We start from the raw sequence: 27,933 nt of genomic DNA, 5'->3' as shown, positions 1-27,933 counted from the left end.
AAATTTGTTTATGTAGTTGAAAGTGATGCTAGCAAGTATTTGTAAGCGTAACTACTAACACGGGTATGGATTAACTAAACAGATAATGGGTCTCTACAAATTAAAAAATAATATGGAATAAGTATTTAGACTGATCTAAATGGAAAGACGGAGGAAGAACATTTGAGTGATACATAATACATAATAATACATTCATATATTATTTGGAATTAGTGTGGAGGTGCCGAGTCGCATTAGACAAGGTCAAGTGTATATAAGTATAATAGAACAAGAATGTAAAAAGCAAAATAATTACAAGCAAATGGCAACATATAAAACGTGTCTTTAAAAATGGGGGGGGGGTGGTTAGGAATGGAAAGACTTGGAAAAAATTATATTAAGTGAAGTAAGCCAGGCCCAAAGAAACATAGGTCCTATGGTTTCCCTTATTTGCAATAACTATATATGTCTGAGACAAGCACAAATGGTCAGATAAGTTGATATTAGAGGAATGAACCCCAAGATAAGTATTCAAATGTTTTTTTGTTCTTTTACCTTTCATGCAATTGTTTCTAACATATTTATAAGATGATTTCTTTGTTGCTTTGTACATCCCTCCCCCATGGTATAACCCCTGCTTTCACTGTATTTGATGTTGGTATAATTTGTGGAGGGGAAGGGAAAAAAACAAATCGTTTAACTTGGGATACAGGTGGACCCGATGCAACAATGAGATGTACAAGTCATTATGTTGAAAAACGAGCTTTACAACTTTGGTGGGGGATGGAGGGAGGATCGGGTGGGGGGTGGTAGTTTGGGAATAGATGGAAAGGGGAAACAAAGAGGAGGCAACAATGCTTGATAAGAACTATACTCGTGGACTGGGATGTAGCTCAGTGGCAAAGCGCTTGCCTAGCAAGGGCAACGTCCTGGGTTCGATCCCCAGTACCAAAAAAGAAAAGACAAAAAAAAAAGAAATGTACTCGTTATTTTGCCCATGTAATTGTAACTCCTTGGTACGTTATTCTCACAATAAAAAATAAAAAATAAATAAAATTTAAAAATAAAGAAAGAAAATGGGGGGGTAGTGGGGGAAAGGAACCCATAAGGGGCAGGGTTAGCTCAGTGATAGAACATGTGCATGGCATGTATTAAGCCCCAGCATGAAAAAGGAGAGAAAACTCAAAATCAGCTACTTGTATAGCTAAGGATTAATGATACAACTATATTCTATAAGCTAGATTGGGCAGGAAAGGTTAAGAAACTCATCTCCAATCAACCACCCAAAAAAGCCAGAAGTGGAGCTGTGGCTCAAGTGGTAGAGCACTAGCCTTGAGCCAAAAGGTTCATGGACAGCATCCAAGCCCTGAGTTCAATTCTTAGGACTGGCACAAAAAAAGAAAAAGAAAAAGGAAAAGAAAAAAAATTTACTACAGAAAATCTTGGAGAGACTATTTGGTGTATAAGTATTATCCTATGACCTTTGGCCAAATGTAATCAGATTTTGACCTGACCATTCTAGAAATATAATCAATTCCTTCCTTGCAAATTGAGCCCTTGTGTACTTTCCAAGGATGATTGCCTCTAACTTGACAAATGAATTCTGTTGTTTTGTGAGGCATTTAAATCAAATCTTCCAGTTAATACGCCTAAGCCTGCCTCCTGGGAAAGGCACTGAATACATCTGTAACACAGGGCAAAGAAGACACTTAGCTGGTGGTGAAGTATTTCTGCCTTAGACTTGGAGCTTAATGGCTTCAACCCTCCAACAATACTAAGTATGTCAAAGGAAGTCTCAGAAAAGACATGCAAGTCTTAAGTGTTTTAGTGGGGGGGGGCCAGCATAACTGACAACTGTGTTATCAGGTCATTTTCTCATTTTGCAGGCCCCTCCCTCTGTTTTGGGCATCTCTGCTTCTGTCAGCCCTTTTCTTTAGCTCCATCATTCTTCATTTAGGAGACTCATCATCATTCATGCCATTCTTTCAAATGCAGCTACTCTTATTCATACTGTTTCTATGTCCTTTCTCTGTTGTGTGAAAGTATCTGGAAGAAACCCACGTATATGGACCCCTTGCTATATTACAACTGGAAATACAGTAGCCTATGAAACAAGAGAAACCTGACAGCCTATGAAGATTTCAAAATATACCAATCCATTCTATGCCCCAGACAGTCAGAAACAGAGGATTTCACGTTGAGAAAACCACTCTCCCCAGCCCTAGAGAGAAAACGTAGAATAGCTTTAAATACATTGCCACCAGGAAAGAGGTCTCTGTGGTATTTCCTTTTTAATTAGCACATACTTTTGTGTATAGGGTTTGGCTATTTTGATAATTTGCATGATTTTCATAAGCAATTTTCAGACCAGAATGTACGGTTCCTGAATCTGTTACAAAGAATTATGACTATCATGTCTTTTATGGGTTCTCATTTCCCATGTATCCATTTTATTCTTCTCATTAAGCTAGGTAGTTAATTCTTTTATTGCATTATCTGCTGGTATCAGTACTTAGTTGTCCACTCTTTTCCTTGGGAAGTTTCTCTGTTGACAGTTTCTGGGGGGCACTTGATACCTTGGCATAACTGGAGCAGTTAAAGTATTCCCAAACACAGGGCGGGGTTAACAAGAACTAAAATTGCCATTCAGTTTCTTAGTTTTCTGTCCTCATCCAGTTTCCCCCATGGTAGTGCAATGGCTCTTGGAAGACCACAAAAAATAATCCCCCTCACCAACAGCCTTATTTTCACTAGTAAGGAATGGACAAAGAGACCAAACTTAGAAAATGGAAACAAAACTACATTCATACAAAATCTTTCACAACTTCCATCTTGTTGAAATGTCTCTACTAGCATTTCATGCATTGACCAAAAAACTGTCTTGGCTCACTTAGAAGTCAGTAATTATAGAAGGCCCTTTGGTCTTCATTCACTCAAACTGGAATATATCTGAAGGACTTGCCACTAGCATTTCCCATCACACAACAAATACAGACCGAGCAAAGACCTGTGTCAGATTTGCCTCTAGGAGCTGGAGCTGTGGAGATGTATCTGACATGCTTTCTGCCTTTGAAGATCTGTAAATCAATTTGTCTCTGACATTTAACTTATTATATCTCACGCATTCTTTTTTATTGTGAAAATACCATCTAGAGGGGTTTCAATTACATGGGCAAGACAATGAGTACATTTCTTATCAAGCATTGTTTTCTCCTCCTTTCACTCATTCTTGAAATTAACCAATATTTGGGAATGTATCATGTGCCAAAAATTGGTACTAAATTGAACAACATAGATCTACTTTATAATTTTGATTTTCTTTCTTGTTCAACCAAAGAGCTGTGTCTGTGATGGTCAGTTTTTCATCAGTGAAAGCAACAAGTGAAAAGGATTATGGTAGTCCTGAATCATTGCTCAACCTGGTCTTACATTTTTCCTACTTTGTTAAAAAGAAAAACTATTTGCTTAGAAAAGTATTTTGCACTAAAATTCCTACTTTGGTTAGAAATGAATCAATACCCAGCAAGCCTTAATTTTCATCTACTTTTCTAAGCAATCTATGTCTCAAATGAGTCTTCATCCAAAGTCATCCCTGACCCTGGGGTCAATTGCTCCAAATTACTAAGAACAGGAGGAAGAAACTTAAAAACACCAGAAATGTGTTTTTCAGCCACGGTAATTGTAGCTATTCTGCCTTGCAAATGGAGAGAAATGCAGCTAAAAATAACATGAAAGTTATTTGACAAAAATGTTCTATCCCTATCAAGAAAGATCTTTTCTGTTGCTTAAGCATGAGGGAATAATATACAAACAAGCAAGTGAAACATGAATCTTCCAAGAAAAACAGAGAAATTTGAGATTCTGAAAAACATCTTCCAGAGCAAGGAGAAGAGCTGGTTGGAATAGGGACTGTGTGTTTCATTGGTATCCTTGGGTTTAGGGACATAATTATGTGTCTGTGTCAAAGAACATGTGAGATAGCATGCAGACTGCGTGCGCTCCACATACACTTGAGTATGTGTACATTTGTCTGAATATATTTCTAAATATTGGTAGGTCCGTGAAAATGAGTGTGTTTTGTGTATATGTATGTATCTGTGTGTGCAAAGAATATCGTTTTGGTAGCATAACAATCCTAATCCACCATTAATTCCCAGCAATATAAGGAAAGAGCTGAATATCTCTAATGACTGACTATTCTCCATGACTGTCAGCTGTCTGTATATAAGGGTCTGTGAGCCATGTCTGTGTAGCACTGGCCTCCTAAGAAGTAATCATAGCTGTAATGTAGGCCTAGATTTGAAACAGTAGATAGGTTTAAAGAAGACAGTCAGATATACAGCCCTCCCTCCTTCCTGCCTTTACAAGAGCTTTCTTCCAGCTCTCTTAAGAAGCACAGCTCAAGTGGTAAAGTATCTGCCTAGCAACATGAGGCCTTGAGTTTAATCTCCAGTACAACTGAAGAGACAGAGAGAGAAGGAGAGGTAGAGAAACCTTTCCATTTCTCATACATCAAAAATGCCCCTTACTGAGCTCTCCCTACATGCCATGACAAGCCGAGAAGTCTTAGTACCTACCTGCCCTCAAGGAGTTCACAGGGAATCTATTGTATCCTATTTATTCTACACTTAAAAGTAAAGTTCAGCCCTCTCCCTTCCCCCTGCCAGGCCTTTCAACCATTCACCTACTGATGACTTCCTTTTCTTCAGAAATAGCTTTCTTCTTCCACTGACTACTAAGCCTTACCTTGAATATAAAATCAACATGCCTAAATCAACTCTCAGCTGCCATGTCTCACCTTGCTGTCCATTCTTCAAAAACCATTAGCTAAACTAGGCCCTGGTGGCTCATGCCTGTAAGCCTAGCTACTCAGGAGCCTGAGATCTGAGGATCATGGTTCACCAGCCCCGGCAGGAAAGACCGTGAGACTCTTATCTCCAATACACCACTAGAAAACTGGAAGTGGTGCGGTGGCTCAAGTGGTAGAGCACTGGCCTTGAGCTGAAGAGCACAGGGACAGCACCCACCCCAGAGGTCAAGCCCCACGACCAACCGACCAAAAAAAAAAACAAAACAAAAACAAAACCTCATTAGCTAAATCATTCTAAAAAAACAATTGTGTTTTAGATACAAAACCAATAGCAAAAAAGAAAAAAAGTTGTACTATGTGATTATTTTGTTTCTCTTCTACGTTCTTCCCCCACATATAACCCTTGTTTTCACTGTATTTGACATCGGTGCCCTGTATCTTACATATACATTTTTCTAATTTGGGGAGGGGAAGGAAAATAACAAAATGCTGAAAGAAGCATAGAGGTTGACCCATTGTAACAATGAGATGTACAAGACACTATGTTGAAAACTAACTTTACAACTGGGGTGTGGGGGTAGGGGAGAGTTAGGGAGGTGGAGAGGGAAGGGATGATAGGGGTAAAACAAAGGAGGAGGTAACAACGCTTGATAGGAAATGTACTCATTACCTTACTCATGTAACTGTAACCCCTCTGTACAGTATCTTTACAATTAAAAAAAACATTAAAAACAACAATTGTGTACTTTCATCATCCCATTTGAATTACCAGCCATACAGTGGGCCACTGAAAACAGACATCCAAAAAACTCCTAAGTCATGAACAAACACATCTCATACTTTTTGAATTTCTTCTCCCAGAAATTGAGAAGTTTATTCTCAACACAGAGTAACTAATTCAACCAAAAATTGCTAAGCATCTAATAAGTCCCACACATACAAAGCAGACAATAGCGTCTTTGCTTTGCTACCTAATTCTGTCAAGTATTTGATATTCAGTAGTTATTGATAGGTGCTCTACTAGGGTGAACATCCCTATCCCAACTTTCCATTGCATTCTTTGCTTTGGAATCAAAAGAAAATAGTGAGAGAAGGGATAATCTGTGCAAATGACCTCAAAGCTCTAGTCTTGCCTGAAGCTCTCTCCCTGCCCATATTTATAATGGACAAGCTTCCAGAAGTAGTTCCAACCCGAACTCTTTGCATCATTTTTGTCAGTCTACATTCTCAGTGAATGGAGCACAACTGCCATGAACAGACTTCTTGGATAAAAACACCCTTGGATACTTGAGCAAGAAACCCCACCACAATGCTTTCTTCTCTTGGCCTATCTGTGTGATGCTTGTGAAGTGTGAAAGGAGTGGTCAAACAGGCTTTAATAACAGATAGGGAGCCAAGGTAAGGTTTAATGATGTGTTATGGAAGGGAGGGATGTGATTACTACAGATTGGCAGAGCAAGGACAAGATGAACTTATCTAATATAAAGTAGTGGGAGTAAGGAATTCATACGGCACACAATGTTTTCTTAGAACACAACTACAAGATCCTGCTGCAGAAAACCCCAACTTTCTTTGTGGATCAGTTTTATCCCGATACAGTCTTTCTACTTACCATGTCTGTGTCTGACACAGGGCCAAAACTGGTCACATAGATGTCAGTCTTCACTTCAGTCACTGTATCTGAGTGGGATAAAGCAGAAAAGCAATGTGTCATGAAAGAATGTTGCCATAGGTCAGAGAGTCGAACACAGTAATCAGAATTTCAGCCCACATGCTACTGGTGAGTCACAGGAAAACCTCTTCAAAACTTCTCATTTGTACTATTCCTTCACAGAGAGTGCTAAGACTAGCTATAAAGTCGGGTTTTTGAATTTATTTTCTGTGTTACTAGGGTTTGAACTCAGGGCCTCTGCTTCCCAGACAGGCACTCCACCACTTTAGCCATCCTCCCAGTCCTGGCTCTGTCCTTTTAGACAGCATGGAGAATGACAGCAGAATCCCTAAGCAACAAGATTTAGACATGCCTGACACTCACACCTGCTGTGTTCTCATAATGACTTCTTATAAGCACTAAATGGGTTACACATATGAAATCCAACTGTCTTCTACTTCTTGGAACCTAGAATGTTCTCATTCCCCTACCCACCTAAAATAGAGAAGGTTTGGGTGACTGGTTACCCTTGTGGGAAGAAGTCATGGCTGGAACAATTCATGTCTACTACAAGACTCTCTATGCCTTAGTGATCATGAAAGCATTCATTGGGTGATATTTTCAGTCCAGAATGATGAGAGAACAAGTACCCTTGAGAATTGTCTAGAACCGCAGGAGACTTAATATGACTGAGAAATAGACTTTGGTTGGATTGATTGAGATTTGAAGATAACTGATAATACGTGCTGAACAGTCTTATTATTTTCCTATACGTCTCCATGTTTCACTCCCTACCTAACACAAAAGACTCTAAAGGGCATCCTTGTTCTTCTGTGTCTGTGGGTCTGTGCATCTTCAGTCTAGACAGCAGGGGCTTGGAATTCACCAATGGTGCTCACTAAACATTTTTTATACTAATTGATGAATCTTAACACATATTTACCAAGTTGGAAACTGACATTTCACCCATATGTACTTGTAACAAAATACCTTAGCCTGGGTATGTCAGAAATAATAGGAAATTATTGCTAACAGTTCTGGAGGATGTGAAATCCAAGATCAAGCTGCCAGCAGATTTGATGTCTGGTGAGGATGCATTTGCTGTATTTTAATTCATGGAAAAGTAGGGAACACTTACCTATATTCTATACATTGCACACTATGACATAGTCATGATACTTATCCCTGAATTCTAGTTCAAATATATTCTATGTTCTTGGTAATTTCTCATGTGCACATTGATTTCTCAACTTCCAGAATGATCCCTAGGGCCTACTATATTATACTCTTATTAATATGCTACTGTGTTCCATATAATCAAGCCACTGCTGCCATCCATAAGCATTCCATTTTCAAAAGAGACTGTTTCATTTAATAATCAATTCACCAAGACCCAATTTACTCCCAAGGTTAATCATCAAATAACATGTCTCTAAGATTAGAGATGTATGTTAAATAGCTAGGATCTTGTCTAGAGACTACTGTCCCTTGGAGCTGTTTTGGTCCTTCAGTGAGCTAAGAATACCCTTCACATCCCATAATATAATCCCTGAGTTTGTATACCCTCACACACCATGAAGCGCATTAGCTAGTGAAGCAAATGCCCTTTTATCTACAGTATGGCATAATGATGTGCAACTGCCCCACCTCCAAGTACATAAAACAGCATAGACATAATGTTCCATTAATGGAAGAGGAAAACATTGCACTGGGATCCAGTATTCTAAGCAGTACATTTCAGACATAGAACTGCTTATTGTAATATGGTTGCACAGATTTCCAACCATCTGCAGGAAAAAGAAATGGTAGAGAGTTAGTGAAGAAAGTCTAGAAAATTGGTAGACATAGTAGGGCAGGAGAGTTAACTGGTAGGATTGCACTGTGGTAATACTAAATGAGTAGTGACCACGGAAGTCTCCCTGCAACATTCCCTCCATTTCCTATTGTCATACTGAGCCCAGATCCTGACAATACAAGTTCAAAGTATAGTGGAAAGAAATTGTTCTAATTCTGAGAACAAATAGAATTATTGCAGCTAGAAAAACAAGTGGCTATACCAGAGTCGTGGGTTAGATGGAAAGACTTGAGTTTGGGATGTAATAACAGGAAATGACATAGAAAGCAAGCAATAACAACAGCTGGAATAAATTATAAAAAAAAAAAAAGCAAGAATGACAAGGACTAGCAAAACAAGAATGAGTAATGCTAAGATAAACAGGGCAGTAGTGCTCTTGTCAGCAGATGAGCCAGAAATCGTTCCTGAAATCAGGTTTGGAGAAGGAGCTTGTACTTGTATCCTGGCAGCAAAAGGAAGAGACTGTTCTGAATTTGTGTTAACCATCCTTAGGCATCTGGCTCATTACTAGAAGCACAAGTAAACATTGGGCTGTTTAACAATTCTCTAAAGTCTATACTGGGACTACTTCAGTGTATAGGCTCATGTTCTGGCTAAGAAATCCAGCAGCCTTAAGTGCCTGTACACATACACAGTAGTGCCCTGAAAAACTACAATCCAGTGGTTAAAATCATGACTAAGTTTGATGTACCCACTGCTGCTGTGTATTTTTTTTTTTGGTTACTTAACTCCTCTGCATGTTTCTTCATCTGGAAAATTGGGATAATGACTACCTACATCAGAACTATTCTCAGGATTTAAAGGGGGGATGATGATAGATCAGGTTCAGTGTTCAGTGATATTAGCTATAGCTGCTACTTAATAGGACCCCAGAGGTTAGACTACCAGAGTCACTCCTAAAACCAAGTGAGCAGAATTCACATGGCAATCTAAGGTTCTGGGCTGCAGGACAGTACACACTCAGCACTCGAGTTACTTTGTGTTAGGGGATAATTGGAAATGTGAAATTTCATTTACTTTAATGTGAAGTTCAGTGAATTCAACTAAAATGAGCAAGCGCTATAATCCAAAGTTTAGCCCTTGGTCATAGCCTTTTCAATAGATAGAAATGAATGAAACACATGCTTTCACTCACCATTGCCTGCACGTGCTCATTGGAATGTTTGCTCTGGGAATTTAATTTCTTTCCATTGCAACCCTCTGAAAGGAAAGGTGAATAATTTTTTTCCTTTTGCAAATGTCTATCTTTCTGTTGTTTTTTCTTCTAGCTTTGTGTTATTGTTTCTATATTTCTTTCTTCCTAGTTTCATGTTTTTCTGTTTGAATGTTTTCCTTTCTTTTCGGCCTTGGTTTTTTTTTTCCTATTTCTCTATGTATGCACGCCATATATGTCTTTTTGTTTTGCTATCCATTCATTTTTCTTTCTATTCTTTCTGTCTTCTTACTTTCTGTCCTTCTGTCGGCTTTTCTGTTTCTCTTCTTGTCTATCTTGCTAGCTGTCTTTCAATTGCTCCTTTATTTTTGTCTTCTGTCAGTCTTTTCTGCCTTCCTCTTTTTCTGCCCATGTGTTGTTCTGTCTTTCCCTCAGTCTTCCTTTCTTCCTTCTTTCCTTCCAACTTTCCTTACTTCCTTTCTTCTTCATGACTTTCTGTTTGCTTTCTTGACTTTTATCATTCTTCCTAATTTTCTGTCCTTCTGACTGTCTTTCTGTGTGTCTGTATGTCTTCTAATTTTTCTTTCTGTTTTTTTTCTACCTGTGCCTGCATACCTTTTTATCTTATGTTTCTTTCTGTTTCTATCTGTATCTGTCTCTTTCTGATTATCTCTGCCTGTCTGTATGACTTTTTGTCTTTCTATTTTTTCTTTCTATTGTCTTTTCACGTATCCATCTTTTTGTCTTTTGTCAGTGTGTCTGTCATTTGTCTATCTGTATGTATATCTTTGTATCTCTTTTTATTTGTGTGCCCTCTCTTTCTGTCTTTACGTCTGCATGTCTGTGTTTGCTTGTTTTTTCCCACTGTCTATCTGTATGTTGTTTGTCTTCTCTTTCTGTCTGTATATTTTTTTCTTTTTATGTAAGCATGCATGTATATCTTTCTCTTTCTATGTAACTTTCTGTTTGTGACTTTGTTTTTTGTCTTTCTGTCTTTCATATTCTTTTGTTTCTTTCATTGTTTGTTTTGTTTTCTTTTCAGCCTGTCTTTGTATCTTTGTGTATATGTTTATTTCTATGTATCTTGCTGTGTATTTCTGTGTGGCCTTTTTAGTCTTTTGTCTTTTTATTTCTCTGTCTTTCTGTCTCTGTGTCTTTTTTTATTTTCCATATGCATTTCTTTCTCTTCTGATTGTCTTTCTTCATTTTGTGTGTGTGTCTCTTGCTGTTTCTTTCTGCATTGCTTTCTTCATGTCATTCTTTCTTTTTCTGTCTTTCTTTCTATATTTCTAGTTTTTCTTTCTGCCCATTTTTTTCTGTCTTTTTTTTTTCTTTCTCTGTTTTTCTGTCTCTCTTCCCATCTGGCTTTCATCTTCGCCATCTGATAGTTACCTTTTCTTTTTCTCCATGTTTCTTCCTTTCGGTCTCTGTCTTTTTGTACTTCTTTCTATCTCTGTCTTTCCTCCTTCTGTGTTCCTTTCATTCTCTATGCCTTGTCTTTCCCTCTGTCTTTCTTTCTCTCTGTCACTCTTCCAGTTTATCTCCCTTTTTCTCTTTCTGTTTCTTTTCTTTCTGTTTTTCTTTTTCTCTGTATATTTGTCTAGTTTTACTTTTCTGTATTTTCTCTTTCCTGCCTGTTCTTTCTTTGTTTTTCTGTCTGTCTTTTGGCCTCAGAGGTCCTCTATGCATTATGTGTACATACATATGAGGATCTACATCCTTAGCTCTCATTGAGACTCCTATTGATGGACAGCATATGGACCAGGGCCTGCATTATTTCTGTTTATTATTCTAAAGGGGATAATTAGCAAGTGATCATTGTGTGTTGTGTTGATGTTATTGGTCATATAAGGTGTATGTGTGTGTGTGTGTGTGTGTGTGTGTGTATATATATATATATATATATATATATATATATATATATAGTATATATTTTAGTTTAGCTTGAAATATGTGAACAAGGACTCTACTGTTTTGATGTGGTTTTGACTACATTCCCTGCCTTCCATTCACTGTCCCCTGGTTCATGCGTGTCTCATACTATCTGAAATACATTTTGTGATAAGGGTGCTACAATTCTATAAGACATAGTATCTTGAAATCAATAACACAGAGGCCAACTGTATATCTTTATTTCACTATAAGCCATGGTGGACTATTTAAATACCTTACAGTACCATTTTTCCCCAGAATAGTGAGGCTTTGAGAAATAGGGCTCTGGGTAACTTTTATGTCTTCTCACTTCCAGGATTGGGAATAAATGACTGTGAGGAATTTGGGAGACTAGGTTATCATTCTCATTTGGAATTGAGTGGGGCTGGGTTTCTGAAAACGAGCTCTCAGGTAACTAGTTATGTGACTGCCAGCTACATAGACTTAGGAAATGGGCTGCAGTGACTTCTGGACAAACTCTTATAGAAGTGAGAATTCATATTCTTTTCTCAAGTTTATATCCACTCCATTTGTACATGGATACTTGGGGAATATGATATTCTGTGTATGTATGGATTCCTCCTCCCAAATAGTATAAACTCACTGGAAGAATAAAAACAGATAGCTGTGGAAACAGAAATTACAAGAGTAGGCCAGAAGTCCTGGTTTCATTTTCTTTTGTAGACTCTTTGGATTCACTTCACAACTTTTGGCATTTTGTAAGCCTGAGCTCTCGGATGGTGTTGATTATGCTATTATATCCAAAGTCTAAGACCTGGGACATTCAGCAAAACTCTAATAAGCAGCTTATTTCCTTTGAATACTTCAAGTGAAAAGTGCAACTATTATATGCTTATAACACAATGCATCTCACAAAATCAAGTCTTAATGAGGTCTCATTAATACTCAGATAACTTGAGGATTTGTTATAGCTTGCCTTTCTGAAAGCGATGATTCCTTCTAAAATTGAGCAATAGTAGAGTTCAAAAGTTGGAGTGTTCATGATTGTGGTCTTTCTCCCTAGTATTGTATTTATAAGCATATAATGTGTGTGCTAAATGTGTACATGAATAAAATGGAGTGGCTTGAATAGCACCTACTGTTTACCAGCTAAATCTGCATATCATTTCTCTTTCATGTAGTCTAGATTTTCTCTTACTGCAACTTGTCCCTTTTCTTTTTCCCTATGACTATTAATGTTCTCCTTAATCAATGCTGCCAGAATGTAGTAAAGAAATAAGTGAATCTGATTTTGGAGAGTCTTAGTATAAGTGATAACAGGCCTATTGACAAGCTCCATGGCCTTCATTAAAACACTAATGTCACCTAGGATGCACATTTCTCCACATATTTACTGGCCATTTGTGTTTATTCTATTTGATAATGGTTTATTCAACTTACTTGCCCATTTTTTAAATTGTTAGTTTGGTGCAATTAATATGCACTAAAAAACTCACTTGCCTCCTTGAACCTTATTTATCTAGAATGTGACAAATTTCAATACAGAATTCTATAAAGCGCGATTCAAAAAACAAATTCTATATTTCCAGAGTAGACCAGAATCACCAAATAAGAAAGAGATGACTCTGTGGCTGAAACAAGAAATAAACACTAATGTACTAAATAAGTAGGTGGAAAAGTAATATTAAGGCATATTACATGGGGAAAATATCTCAAATAGTTTTTTTATTTCTCTCAGAAATGGCTGGCATGCTTGATGCTCACTGCGAGATTAATATAGGTCTATAGAAGCAACTTCCTGAAGTAGTTTTGCCCTTACACATTTCTAGTGACTTTTTTCCCTTGTGAAACTGATGCTCACCAGATGGCAAAGGAAATATTTGGATTTTTAGCTCTAGAGAAAGAGGGAAGATGTGTGGAATTAGCCATCATATAGAAAGACAGGTCAGTAGCATGTATGTAGGAAATAAAAACCTCAAAGAACAGCCTTTTGAGCAGACATACTGACTTCCCAAAAGCTAGTAGGATTTACTTGGAGCAACTGTGTAACATTATTTTAAACATTAGAGAAGAAAGTTGTTGCAGTGCAGAAGCGATGACCAAAAATAACTCGGTGGCTTACTGCAGTGTCTTCCCCACTCAAGAAGCAATGACTGAGGCCGAACAAGCCAAGAGCCAGGAGATACGCAATGAAACCTTCAAACAGCGGAAATATTCCAAAAGGTTATAAGGCTGTGCTAGGCTAGAGCCTACCGATTTCTTCACCTAAGCTTAACATTAATTAGAGGAAGTATCACTACTATAAAACTTTGAAGACTCTAGGATAAGACAGCCGTACTTCAAGTTAATCATGCCTTAGGTTTTATTTCTTTTGGTTTGTGTTTTTCTTTAATGTGTAGAAAAAGGGAGTTGATTTTCTTATAATTCTAAGATTTAAATACAGTTTCCAGAGACATAATCGATTAGGAAAGACTACCAAAGGCAGATACACTGTTATTCTTGAGAAGCTTTAGGAAATTGTGATAAAATGGCATGGGCAACTTCATATTTCAAATCCCCTCTACTTCAAACACACAATAATGTTGAGCAAAATGCAAGTATTTAGTCGTTTTGAACAAAATTTTATGTTATGAAACATAAGCAAAGGTATAAACAATATTGAAATTAGAGTTCTGGGTCTGAAAAAAAAATGTACAGTCAAACAGATTAAATTTTCTCAGTTAAAAAAAAGAGACTGGAAATAAGCTGGTGATCTCCTTAAAAGAGGCTACAAAAGCCTGGGGTATGAGTCTGTTTGGGGGTAAATAGAGGGAGGGGTACACAACACTATGCTGAGACGTTGTCTTGTGGTTAGGAACTGGTGAACATGACTTGCTGGATCTGTCATAGATCATCAATGTAAGAACTGACAGTAATCTTCAAAATACTTGCTTTTGAATGGAGGTGATGAGGAAGCAACTACAAAACCATTTGACCAAAATTAAAGCAAGCTTGTAATCTTAGCTACTCAGGAGGCTGAGATGAGCCCAGGTTAAAAAAAAAATCCTGGAGATTCCATCTCTAATTAATCATCGACATGCAAGGCTGAAAACATGCCTCAAGTAGTAAAGCACCAGCCATAAGCAAGCAAGTTAAGCAAGAACACGAGGCCCTAAGTTCGAGTTACAATGAAAGGGAGAGATGGACAGACAAAAGAGAAATAAACATGAGAAAGAAAGAATTTTAAAATAACTGACCAGGAATTACAGGCATGTAATTACATGTAATTACAGCTTTGGGAAGGCAGAAGCAGGAAAATTGTAAAGGTGAGCTCAAGATAGGCTACATAGTCAGTTCTGAGCCAACAACATGTCTCAAAAGTAAGATAAAACTAAATCAAACTATTTTCTCTCAAGAAGGAATACAAACATCGCAGTCTTTGTCACTTATTATAAGTAAAATCTCTAAAAAATATGATAAACAACTACCATGGGTGAAAGACTGAATAGCAAGTGAATTGTGTAGGAGAGTTAAAGTTAGAAGGGCAACGAAATAAATCAATTCCTTTATAATTAAATCTGATCTAGCATGGATAGAGCTGTCAGGCTGTTTTAGGAAGGCTTAAAGTGGAAACACTACACCTTTTATATAGTTGTTCAAGCAGAAGCTACATAGTTATCAATGATGTTAATAGATTATTCCCTCAGGAAAGAGGCTGGTCCAGAAAAAGTTGGAACTTCCTTCAGGAGTTAACATTGCAGGCAAAGATACCTCATGATTTAGTAAGCACTTCAACTGGAATGTTCTTCCAATACAGGGAGTGCTGCAGTCACGACCTGATGGTATCTGTGCAGAGATATATAGAGTGTACTTTTTGATAAGTAAACCTCAAGTGCCCCGGTCCATTTCAGAGCACTCGGCCATTGCATACGAAGACACCAAGTACAGCAATAAGGCAATACATTTAGCCCTTTGGAACTTTTAAACTGAAACATGAAAGAATTGGAAAATAAGTTCAATTGTAGGTCATTAAATAAAGGGATAGAAATCCCAACTCTGGGATTTGACCAAAGTTGACAAGAAAATATTAAACTTTTTTTTTACTGCAATTAGGGATAAAGCAAAGATGCCTATTTCCTCTTCTATTCTAAAGGAAGATAATGTGAATCTGTATGTTTAAAGAGCCAAAATAAATAATAAACTATTGAATTGGCTAAGAGAGTACAAGCTCAATATGGTAGCTGAAGCTTGCAATGACTCTAGCTACTTAGAAAACAGAGAGCAGGGATGAGAGTTTGAGGCCAGCCCAAGAATGAGAAGTCCATGAGACTCTATCTCAACCAATGATACACTTCTCCAAACACTCATAACAAATATCCAGGTTGGACTGTATATAATTTAAGCTGAACCTTTATAGCAGTATGATAAAAAAAATAGCAAACAGGCAAGCATATCCATTGCCAATACATCTTTTACTCAACAACTACCCTATCTTCTCAGAACTTTAAAATTCCATGTTGATGATTAATGTTTTCCTAAGTCAACATAAAATACACATCTCGAATTACTTACTGCCTGTATATGATTTTGTGATGCTTATTAGTCCTTAGCAAATTCAGTGAGACCAGGAAAACAAGAATATATAAGGAGCTGAACTTTTCAGGAATAGCAAAGTAATGAAGAAAAAAAGCACTTAGCCAAACTCCTAGAGAGATATCAGTTTTGTAATTTAAGATCTCTAGGGCATGCTGCATTATAATTTCTATAAGCTAGCTTTATAAAGGTTTTATAAAGTGTGGTAAGTAAAATAATTTTTACAAACAGAGAATAATGTGTCTCAAAGGAACGGAAAGTGGTTTCCCACTTTTCTAATGAGCATTTTCAGTAAGTGATCTGTTTTCTATAGACCCAATTCAAGATCACAAATGTGTTTTCATTCCCCTTCAGATGGATTCAGATTGGAGTAATTCCCTCATGAAAAAGAAAGAGAGAGAGAGGAACTCCAGATTACAGTGACAGAGTCATGTAGTGGTATGGATTCCCTAATACTCATGAAGTCCAGAAAATATTTCCTTAAAATCATAGATCATCTCTCATTGTGGGGAGGGAATCATGGCACACTTATCTCTGAGGGATAATGTCTTGTTAGCTGAATACTTGGTTGAGGTGTGCTGGCATTTTTTCAATCAGCTTTCATTTCTCAGCAAAAGCATTTGATAAAATTCAACATTTTCTCAAAGTTATGATACAAAGTCTCAACAAATTAGGCATAGAAGGAATGTGCCTTAACATAAAAAAACATAAAGAATTAAAAAACTTTCAAAGACCTGGAATGAGCTAAGTATGTTCACTTTCAGTTTCACCAATTTTATTCAATATGGAAGTCCATGTGGGAGTAGTTAGTGAAAAAAGATCTCTCTCTCTCTCTCTCTCTCTCTCTCTCTCTCTCTCTCTCTCTCTCTCTCTCTCTCTCTCTCTCTCTCTCTGTCTCTCTCTCTCTCTCTCTCTCTCTCTCTCTCTCTCTCTCTCTCTCTCTCTCTCTCTCTCTCTCTCACACACACACACACACACACACATTTTCAAAGAACTACTTTTAAAAGTCCTAAAATTCATATAAACCAAAAACTCATGAGTACTCCAAACAATTTACACAAACTGATCAAAGTTAGTATATTGACTATGAAATATACTGGTAAAGTACATTGAGTAGGAAATATACTAATATACTAGTAAAGTGCATTAGAAAGCAAAAGCTTGCCAGAGCTTAGGAAACTTTCAGCTTTTCTTCAATTAGTATGGCATTCATTACGGTCTTGTTTTTTTATTGTCTTTATTAAATTGAGGTACATTTTTTGGATATTCAATTCATTTCAGCATTTTTACCATAAGATGATATTTAAATATTATGTTTTTAAGTAGTGTTTTTCTGGAAAAACTGACTCATAGACTTGTGGAAGCACAGAGCCACATTAGTAAGCCTATGCAACTACCGCCAGCTGATTTGCAACAAAAATTGAGAGAACACACATTGGAGGAACGACTGTCTTTTCAATAAACATTGCTGGTAAAATCGGATAATCACATGTGAAGAATGAAATCTGACTCCTTCTCTCAGCAGTTATAAAACACAACTCAAAAATCAAATATTTAAATGTAAGAACAGAAACTATAAAGCTCCAGGACATTGGAATAGACAAAGTTTTTTTTTTTTTGGACAAGAGCCCAAAAGCACAGGAAACAAAATGAAAAAAATTAAAACTGAGGTTATATAAATCCATTAGCTTCAACACAGCAAAAAACTGAAAAATCCTTATAGAGTAGAAGAAAATATTTGTAAACAATAAATGTGACAAGGAATTAACATCTACAATATATAAGGGACTCAGCTTAATAGCAAAAACCTAAATAACACAATTTTTTAAAAAGGCAATATAGACATTCTCTTAAAAAGAAACAAATGTCCAACAAGCACATGAAGAAAGGTTCAACACCACTAATCATCAAGAAAATACAAATCAAAACCACAACGAGATATCACTTCACCATAAAAAGAATGGCTATTAGTATTGTTTACACCTGTAAAACTAGCTGTGTAGGAGGTTGAGATCTGAGGATTGTGGTTTCATGCCAAACAGGGCAAGAAAAGTCTGTGAGACTTATCTCCAATTAAGCATGAAAAAGCTGAAGTGGAACTGTAGCTCAATTGATAGAGTGCTAGCCTTGAGCATAAAAACCTAAGGGACAGTACCGAGGCCCTGAATTCAAGCCCCAGGACTGGTGCACACATAAAATGAATGGCTATTATTAAAAAGACTACAGATAGATCACACGCTGGCCAGGTTATGGAGAAAGGAAAACCCTTCTATCCTGAACAGCTGCTAGACACGTAAATTAGCACAGCCTCAAAACTGGCTGACATGTGATTCAATAATCATACAGAATATAAAGAAAAAAGTCAGCATTTAGAAATGCTACACACCCATGTTTACTTCATCACTATTCACATCTGTGAAGAAATTGTATTAGCCTGTGTCCATCAATGATGAATAGATAATATGTGGAACACATACCCAATGACATACTATTCAGTCATAAAGGAAATGAAAGCCTATGATTTTCAGAAACTTGCATGGAAATGGAAAACCTTAGCTTAAATGAAGTAAGTCAGGCACAGAATTACAAATACCACATGATCTTACTCACAAGTGGAATCTAAAACAGTTAATCTCATAGAAAATGAGAACAGAAGTTACTAGGAGTTTGAGAGGGCATGGGAAGGGAGGTACAGGGAAAGTTTGATCAGTGGCTATTAAGTTATAGTTAAATAGGACAGATATGTGGTGTTGCACAGCAGGGTAACTACCAAAATTTATAAGAAAGAATTTGGAGTGTTTTCAGCACAAAGTAATGACAAATATTTGAGAATAAGAATAAGTTTGTCCTCATCCAAACATTACACCATGTATACAAGTTTTGAAGGATCACATGGTCTATCAAAAAGGTAGATAATTTTGAGTGAATTTAATATAAATAAATAAAATAAAAATAATTTTAAAAACCACTTAGAGATTCTAAAATGGATATTTAAAGGCAGACAAAGCTAGGAATATTTCAGCTAGCGGGGTAAGAATATAAGTTTGAAATTTCTTTTTTTATTGCCAAGGTGATGTATAGAGGGGTTACAGTTACATAAGTAAGGTAATAAATACAATTCTTGTCAAACTTGTTGCCCATTCCCTCATTTTTCTCCTACTTTCCCTCCACCCAAATGAACTTTCTTATATAGGTAAAAATATCATTCATTGAAATAGCATTTTTCACCAATGAATTGCCATTAAAATCTTGGTGGAAAAATCAATTAACCATACATATCAATCTATCAATCCGTTTATGCACATATGTGTGTATAGAACACATGTTTATAGGTATATATCTATATCTATTATATACATATATGTATTATTAACAAGCAAAAAGGCTAGACTGGGGGCATGGCTCAAGTGGCAGAGTACCATCTGAGCAAGTATGAGGCCCTGCATTCAAATCTCCACGTTAATACAAACAATCTTGTTAAAAATTTTATTTGAATCTGTAGATTAATAACAAAACCAATATCTTAACTAGTTCAATTTTGAGATTAATCATTTTTAGTATGGCAATTTAGTGTTATATGTTATTTCTTATTTCATTTAGTGGAAAGTGTTTTAAATTTTCCTTTTGATTTCTTCTTTGACTCATAGGTCACATAAAAGCATATTATTAAGTCTTCAACTACTTGGAGATTATCTAACTATATTTCTGACATTGATTTGTAATTTAGTTGCTGTGGCTGTAGAACATATCTTGTACTTCATGAATTCTTTTACTATCTTCTGAGCCACAATATGGTCTATCTTGGAAAATGCTCCAGGTACAACTTGATGAGTATCCCACTATTGGTGGTAAAAACATTATACACACACACACACACACACACACACACACACACACACACACACACACACACACACACACACACACACACACACACACACACACACACATATTCCAAGTAGATCAAATTGGTCATTAATGTGGTTCATTTTTCTACTTCCTTTATTTCCTTTCTACTTGTTCTATTACTGAGAAGGATTGCTGAATTCTGTAACTGCAATTGCAGATTACTCCTTTCCCTTTCTGTTCTGTTTTCATTTGTTTACAAGCTCTGGCAATTGGTGTGTAAGTATTTAGGGTTGTTGTGTCTTCTTGAAGAGTTGGTCCTTTTATTATTATGGAATGATTTTTACTCTCAACAGTATTCTTTATCCTTGTGTATATACTTTCTGATTGACATTCGCATGATACATATTTCCCCTTATTTACTTTTAACATACTTATGCCTTTATCTTTAAAATGTATTTCTCTCAGTGAGCAATTTTGTCCTGATGGGCTTTGAAATCCAGTCTGAATAGTTTTGCCTTTTGATATGGGTATGTAAGTAAGCATTTAATTGCTGTAATAAATGCTGGAGATAAAGCAACCTAAAAGGAGGAAACACTAATTTGGCTCACATGTTCGAAGTCTCAGTTCATGGTCACTTGGCTTGGTTTCATTTTGCTCAGGAGGCTATTGTGAGGCAGTACATGATGGCAAGAGCTTATACTAGAACAAAGCATTCACCTCACAGTGAGCCAGCAAGCAAACAGGAGGACATAGGAAATAATTGGGGTCCCACAATTCCCTCTAATGGTATACTAACCCAATGATATGACATCTTTCCATAAGGTTCCACCTCCAAAGTTTCCACCATTTCCCAATCACATTTGGGGGACACTTCAGATCCAGAGTATAGCAAAATGATTATATGTAATAAGATGAGTATATGGTTGAATTTACACCTACAAGCTTACTCATAGTGTTTTATTTGTGTTGTCAATATGTTGTTACTGTTTCCTCTTTTCTGTTTTCTATGGGTTTAGCATTTGCACTATTCCACTTTCATAGGGTTTTTTCTTTTATTGTATATATTTTTATTGTAAAAATACTGTACCCAGGGGTTACAGTCACATGAGTAAGGTAATGAGTACATTTCCTATTGAGCATTATTACCTCTTCCTAGGGTTTTTTTCTTTATTAGCAGGCAGTAAATAATCTGCAATTATATGTCTTCTTTTGTTTGTTTAATTTATTTTAAGGGTCACTAAACTATGTTCAGTTTCTGATAAAATATTTAAAAAATAGCTTTGTTTATTTCTTGGTTGGTATTTAGGAAACGACAATAAGCATGGTGACTATAACTTCATGATAGCCAGAAGCAAAAGTCTCCACTCATGTTTTCATAAGTACTGAACTTCTACGGATGTACAAATGAATTAATTTCCATCTCTTGCTGTTAACATTTCGCCACAATTACAACTGCAAAAGAAACAAAACAAAATAGCACTATTCCTCCTACGGTGTTCCCTACATTAGAAAATGCACCATGCAGTCACACAGTGCAGAAGTACAAGTAATCCTTTCCTCTTGTCCTTTCGCTAACACTATAAGCTCATGAATCACCAAACTCTGTCCTTTCCATCAGCCCACATCTTCATTCTTTACCAATTAAATTAATTTGTGATTGGGTTCTTCCTCCAATATTTCTCTATTCCAATCCATTATCTATATCAAAGCAACCTCATATAGGATTGCTCTAAAACAATAAAAAAAATGAAAAATATCTCCTTCGCTTTACTTACTTAGTAAATGTATTTATTGTAGTGATATGAATGTAATCTCAAACGTTTTGGTATAGTGTAGGATTAAAAAAATATATCAGTGAAAACTATCATGTTGAGTTGGTATTTGCAGTATCCATAGACACTGATTTCACATACAAATATATACATGTAACATGCATATTTTTCACATATTTAATATATGCATTCATGTATCTAAATATAATGAATATACACAGGAGTGAGGACAGGGAGGAAGGAAGGAAGAGAGGAAGATAGGAAGGATGAGGGAAAAGAAATGTTAAGTAAAGACACGAGATTATAGGTTAAATTGGCATGGGAACAAATATAATGCATACTACTTTTTTGAAGTCTAAATCAAGTAAATTTGCCTCAAAGGACACTTTTGGGAGAGAGAAAAATTTGAATTTGGAATACAAATTAGGTTCCATTTCATGCATTCCTAATTGTATCATTTTATAAAATAATTTTGTGGAGATAAACAATGACCTATTTAGGAACAAAGCATACAATATATGTACCTAATTCTCCAATGGTTTGGGAAAATAAACACATACAAATGCTTACATACTTTCAATTTCAACACAGGCCATAACATTTTATAATGCATTTGTTGGATTCTGATCATATTGCTGCTTATACTCAGCTGATAGTCAATAAGATCCCACTTAGCCAGCAGATTGCTCCACTTACAGTGTCAAACTGACAAGTGCCCAGGCTTTTGAGAATAAAGAAATTTCCCTGGATCACTCTTATTATCTAGGCTAGGATTAAGTATTTTGATCTAGAAATGGATTTGCTTGAACTTTAAAGATGCACTTCTCTGGGTGGAATCCAGAACTTTCAAAAACTGGACTGGAAAGTTTACCACTGCCATGAAGGATTAAAACTAATTTCCAATGCTCATAAAGGAAAAGAAAACCTCTACTCAAACCTTCGTGGTTGACAAATACACTACTGAGGGCACCTCATAACTTTTAGATGAAAATGTCAAGGAAAAGGATGTTAAGAGACTAACTGACCTCCAAGCCCTGGTCGCAGTCTGTTGTCGTAGCCATCCAGAAGGCGATCCAAGATTCTGGTGAAGATAGTGATGTTGTCAGTGCTGTCATCAGGAATATCTGGGGCATGCTTGGGAGAGAGTCTGGTGTGAGCCATGGAAAATAAAAGGAAAATGATTCTTAATAGGAAATAATTACATGACTCAATACATCAATTCATGGAGATTCCAAACAATAGTTCAGGCCAATGAAATACCCCTTGCATTTTATATCTGACAAAACAAACTCAAAGCCAAAAAACTCTGCCACAGTCATATCACCAGTACAGGCATAGGACCATAATCCCAATTTCTGGTTTTCTAGTATTCCTCAGCTACCTTCTATTTCTCTGTTTTGGATTCCTTCCAAACGCCTTTCTGAACAATCTACTCTTTAGTAATCACCTTATTAGACCCAGGTATGTACCTTGTACTTTTTTTTTTTAAAAAAGAAGTACTTGGTAGGTTTCCCAGGAATCGATTTTTAGTACATTTTTATTAGCATACATTAGTTCTACAAGAGACATTTCATTGTGACATTTCCACATATGTGTACAATGTATCCTGCTCAACTCTACTGATACACTATCATAATACTAAACAATTTTTGAAATTGCCAAAATTAGTGTATTATATCTGGAAGAATTCAAGTCGTACTTATATTTTAAAAATAGTTTCTGTGTTCAAGTACTTTATTTAAGCACAAATTCTAACAAGAAAAATTTTGACAATCCCACTTCCCAAAAGCCATATAGAAAGCTTAGACAGTATACTGAAGAGAGAAACACAGATACAGTATCAAGTGAGAACTCAATCCACCAGTATTTGGGATCTATGACATGGCTTGTGCTGAGAATTGAAGGAAATAAGTTGATTTTGTGCAAACCCTTTCTCATTCCTTGAGTTTCATCATGAGGGATCTTGAACCTTGTTAGTCTAACTCAATTCCTAGGTAAAAGGTCTATGAATTGAGTGGGAAACATTGCATTACTAGAATATTATGGAATATGTAAAACCACAGAGATTTAATCTGTTTTGGGTAGATTTATCCAAAGCCAGTGTACATAATTCTGTAATCAATCTAAAAGTTAATGGAAAAAGCTAAAATTAAGATCAATAGTCTCTAAGCATAAGATTAACACACTGTGCTATTGGTGTTAACTTCCATGAGAATATATTTCCATATCCTATGGTTTTGTTGACACGTTAGAAGCAGATTTCATCAACAACAAAAGTTTCAAGTTAAAAGCTAATGGTAAATATTGTTTCTAAGGTATTCTTAATACATTTTTCTATGGTTTTTATACAACTGAAAGTGAGTTTAACCAGTTTGCAATAACTGAAGTGCATAAGTGCTATCTATACTCGGTGCCTATCAAAGGGAATTTTGGAAAATAGAAAAAAATATAGTATGTCAGGATTATTGAGGACATTAGAGAGCACACATGGTTTTCTCTCTTCTTTTTACAAATGACAGGTCTAAGACACGAATACCAATGAGAGAAAGGAATCATTCCAATTCATATGTTTGTTACATTAATGAAATTGGTACGAATGGAACAGTTATACCACAATACTGAGCCAGTCGTGATGACAAATGAATTATGTCCTCACAGGAAAATGGATGGAACCAGAGATGATTGTGGTAAATTAAGGTTCAGAAGGAAAATCTCCCATGTTTTCTCTCCTATGCAGGCACTATGCGTGCCTGTGACTGACTATTGGGGGGGGGGTGTACAACAGGAAGGAGAGACAGAAGTGAGGGATAACCAATATGAAAATAACTTGTCTATTCATGAATAAATTGTCTATGAAGATGACACAATGCAAACTATTGAAAGCTGCTGAAAAATACAGGTGTGAAAGAATAGGGAAAGCAAAGAACAATAGAGGAAGTTGATGTGAACAATGTGCAATGTGTATGTGAAATACAACTTGAAATCTCTTTGTAAAATTAGTACACATTAATAAAAGACAAAAAGAGTGAAAATGAGGAAGTGTAGCCATTTTTCTAGCCCCCAAAATGGATTAGTAGTAAATTCACAGGCTTAGTCAAATGACTAGAGCGTTAGTTCTAGCTCTGCTACTTAGAGTGATATATTTGCTTACGTATAAAGTAGGCATAATAATACCTTACCTGAGAAAGCTTACAGAAGAAATGTAATTAAGAAAACACAAAATTGCTCTGCAAATGAGGTTTTTCCCTAATTTCTCCCAAAACATCTGAAAATACAGTTCACTGACCATGTAGAGATTAAGTATAGGATGCTAGCAATAACAGCCTTAAGCCAACCCCATGAAAGATCTTGGTGTGTTTATGTGGAGGGAAAACAGTCACCGATGCAGTTCATAAGCAACCCGAAGAGAAGAGGAATTTACTTCATTAAAAGGAAGCCATTTCCCCTAATAATGCATATCTATCTCGTAGGGGGAAATAGATTTTTTCATAATGAAAATTCTAAATTACTGGACTGATCATATTTCTGTTCTGCTCCAAAGCTATCCATAACTCTTCAGGGCCTACCAAATAAAATTCTAACTCCTTAGTAGAACATGCATATGTTACAAATACATTTTTTACAGCTAAAAATTAAACTGCTTCACTTGTGCATCAGAGCCAAATTAGATTTCTCTATTGCCCAGTACTTCCCATGTTTTTTATTCTCCAAGTGCAGTCTTTCTCATAAATGGTTTGGGTCTGATCCCCAAAGGACTAATCTATTGAAGGCTTCTGTGCCAGCTAACAGCTATACAGAGAGGTGACTGGATCATGAGGATGGACTAATGAGGACTCTCTCTTCCCTTTCTTTGCTCCCTCGCTGTCTCTCTCTTTGTTCTACTACACACTCCCTACCATATTTTCTCTCATCATGAACAGACTCAGGAGAAACAGAGCCAAGTGCCTATAGACTCAAACCTCTGAAAGTGTGAGCCAAAATAAATCATTCCTTCTCAAACTTGTTTTCTCATGTATTTTTTTCACAGCAACAAAAAGTGACTAGCACATAATCCATCCCAAAAGGACAGCTGCTCTTTTCTCATCTTGAGACACACCCACTCATCATGCTGCCCACCTGTTCACATTTAAGTTTATTTGTTGAGTTAAAATAAAGACGAAGTCCTTCCTGCCTAGTTTTCCAAGCAAAACTACCTAGGTCTATTTTTCATAATGCATTTGAATGATTTTTAACCACAGTACCCATTTATGAGCCCTATATCACAAATATTTCTGCTAAGTGGGCTTACATAAGTGAGCCTGAGGACCATTTATAATACTGTCTTGGGGGGGAAGATTTTTGACATAAAAGAATAAATGAAGAACTACAATTCTAGTCTCTCTTCTATCATTATTTGCTATTTGCTCCATACCCCCAGGTATGATCCAAGCAGTGAGCTAGCCACCAGTTCAAAGGCTCTGAAACAATTCTGGTGGCAAATGCACTTACAATGGATGGTCCTGGAAGTGGTCACCTGAACCAAGTGATCCAATTTGACATGAACAATAAGTAATAAACCTTGCCTCTTGACATGGTGCAGTGAGTCCCAGCCTTTATCCTGGCCTCATATGTGAAGCCTTGTCCTGTATTGTAAATTCTACTTTCCAACTTCAAAAGGGTAAACATATTTCTTCTTCCTCCAGGCCTTACAAGAAAATTGTGCTTGGCCATCTTAACATAGGCTATCCAGTCAGCTGACTGATACAGTTAGTATTCAGAGCTCCAAAACCCAATACAGTAGCTGGATGCTTGTGGCTTGCACCTTGAATGCTAGCTACTCCAATAGGCTGACATCTGAGGATTCTGGTTTGAAGCCAGCCAGGGAAGTAACCTCTTATTTCCAGTTCATCACCAAAAAGCCAGAAGTAGAGCTGTTGCTCAAAGTGGTAGAGCACTAGACTTGAGCTAAAAAGGTCAGGGACAGCGCCAATGCCCTGTGTTCAATCCGTAGGACTGGCACCCACACTTCCACATGCACACACACACACACACACACACACACACACACACACACACAAACACAGAGTAATTAATTAATTAAATATAATAAAATGTAATCAAAAGAAGACAGAGACTTAAAAGCATAAAGGGAAAGAAGAGATCCAAAGCATGAGAGGAACTTCATGTTGTGTGTCTGCTTTGAAGCTGAAGAGATTTATATGCCGGGAATAAAAGTGGCCTCTAAAAATAAAACAAAAAATTAAAAAACCCTGTAGCCCACAACTAGGAACAAAGCCAAGTGATATTTTTGGCCCTACTATTGGCAGTAATATATACATACTGCTATACTACACTGGTTAAGAGCATGGACACTGTTGCTAGATTCTGAGTTTCAGTCCTTGCTCTTCTACTGCCTGTCTATGGAAGGTCTGGGATATTGCCTGGCCTCTCTATGCCTCCATAGTCTTTCTTTTTTTTAAGTTTTAACCAGGCTTTATTTTAGTACAACAAGATAAATAAGGAAATGTAGAGAAGCATTCCCTGCTCTTTATCCAGGAAACAAGAGTTAAACACTTCTCCATATTCTATCATTAAAACAAAGATAATAGTATCTCTGAGCTATTGGGTATCTTATAAGGATTATACACTAATTACCATATATAAAACACTTAGAACAGTGCTTCACACATAGCAAGAGAAATATAAACACAAAGTTTAAACAAGACATACTGGGCTTCAGCGCACCCTTCAAGCTATGCTCTGTGGTAGAAATGCAGTTTATTACAAATTCTTCCCTTAACGATTAAGCATAATCCAAGAGGGATTCCGGCTGCCTAGTGGGAACTTAGAAGCTCACAGTCTCTCAGGTCCCACATTTGATTCTGAAAATTAAAGTTCGACGTTCCAAAGTGAACAGTAACAATGCTTTGATTTGATTATTATTGCATGGAAATAGAGGTGTTTAGGTTTCTAATACTTAGACTTCAAATTGCAATTAATACATGCATAGCTACAGGTACCAGTTTATTATGAGATAAAGAGGACAAAGCAAATAAATTCCAAGATGAATATCTTAGCCTTTTGGTAGAGTGATACCATGTCATGCTGTGGGTCTGACAAAGAAAGAAGGAACTAGGAGAGAGTGAGGGAAGGGGTGATATGGATCAAAAAGAAATGTACTCTTTACCAGACTTATGTACTGTTACACCTTTATAATAACAACAACGTTAAAAAGAAGCAAGGAATCCTCGGCTATCTCCTCATCAGTTAACATTAGCCACTGCCCTGGCTACCACCAAATAAATTTGATGTCAAAAAAGTGGAACATAGTCCTATAACTCCCAAACTCATAGTTTTTATTTCATTCTTAAATGTTTCATTTGCTCTTCTATATACATTCTCTACTGTTCTCCATCCTGT

General features: G+C 36.6%; 1 protein-coding gene across 2 annotated transcripts in view; it reads right to left on the bottom strand.

The window, feature by feature from the left end:
- Gabra3 (gamma-aminobutyric acid type A receptor subunit alpha3) overlaps positions 1 to 27,933 on the bottom strand; it is a 170,970-nt gene that overhangs the window by 61,752 nt on the left and 81,285 nt on the right. For both annotated transcript variants that reach the window (XM_070039556.1, XM_070039557.1), the window contains exons 3-4: positions 22,560 to 22,681; positions 6,402 to 6,469 (exon numbers count right to left, since the gene is read on the bottom strand). In XM_070039556.1, the coding sequence (XP_069895657.1) occupies positions 6,402 to 6,469; positions 22,560 to 22,681 (190 nt within the window). The remainder of the gene's footprint in view (positions 1 to 6,401; positions 6,470 to 22,559; positions 22,682 to 27,933) is intronic.

Source organism: Dipodomys merriami, unplaced genomic scaffold (assembly GCF_024711535.1).
Source record: "Dipodomys merriami isolate MVZ:Mamm:240054 unplaced genomic scaffold, mDipMer1.0.p SCAF_3, whole genome shotgun sequence".
In the NCBI taxonomy this organism is placed as follows: Eukaryota; Metazoa; Chordata; class Mammalia; order Rodentia; family Heteromyidae; genus Dipodomys; species Dipodomys merriami.
The sequence above is the reverse complement of the archived record's forward strand: the minus strand, read 5'-3'. Positions and strand labels throughout refer to the sequence as shown.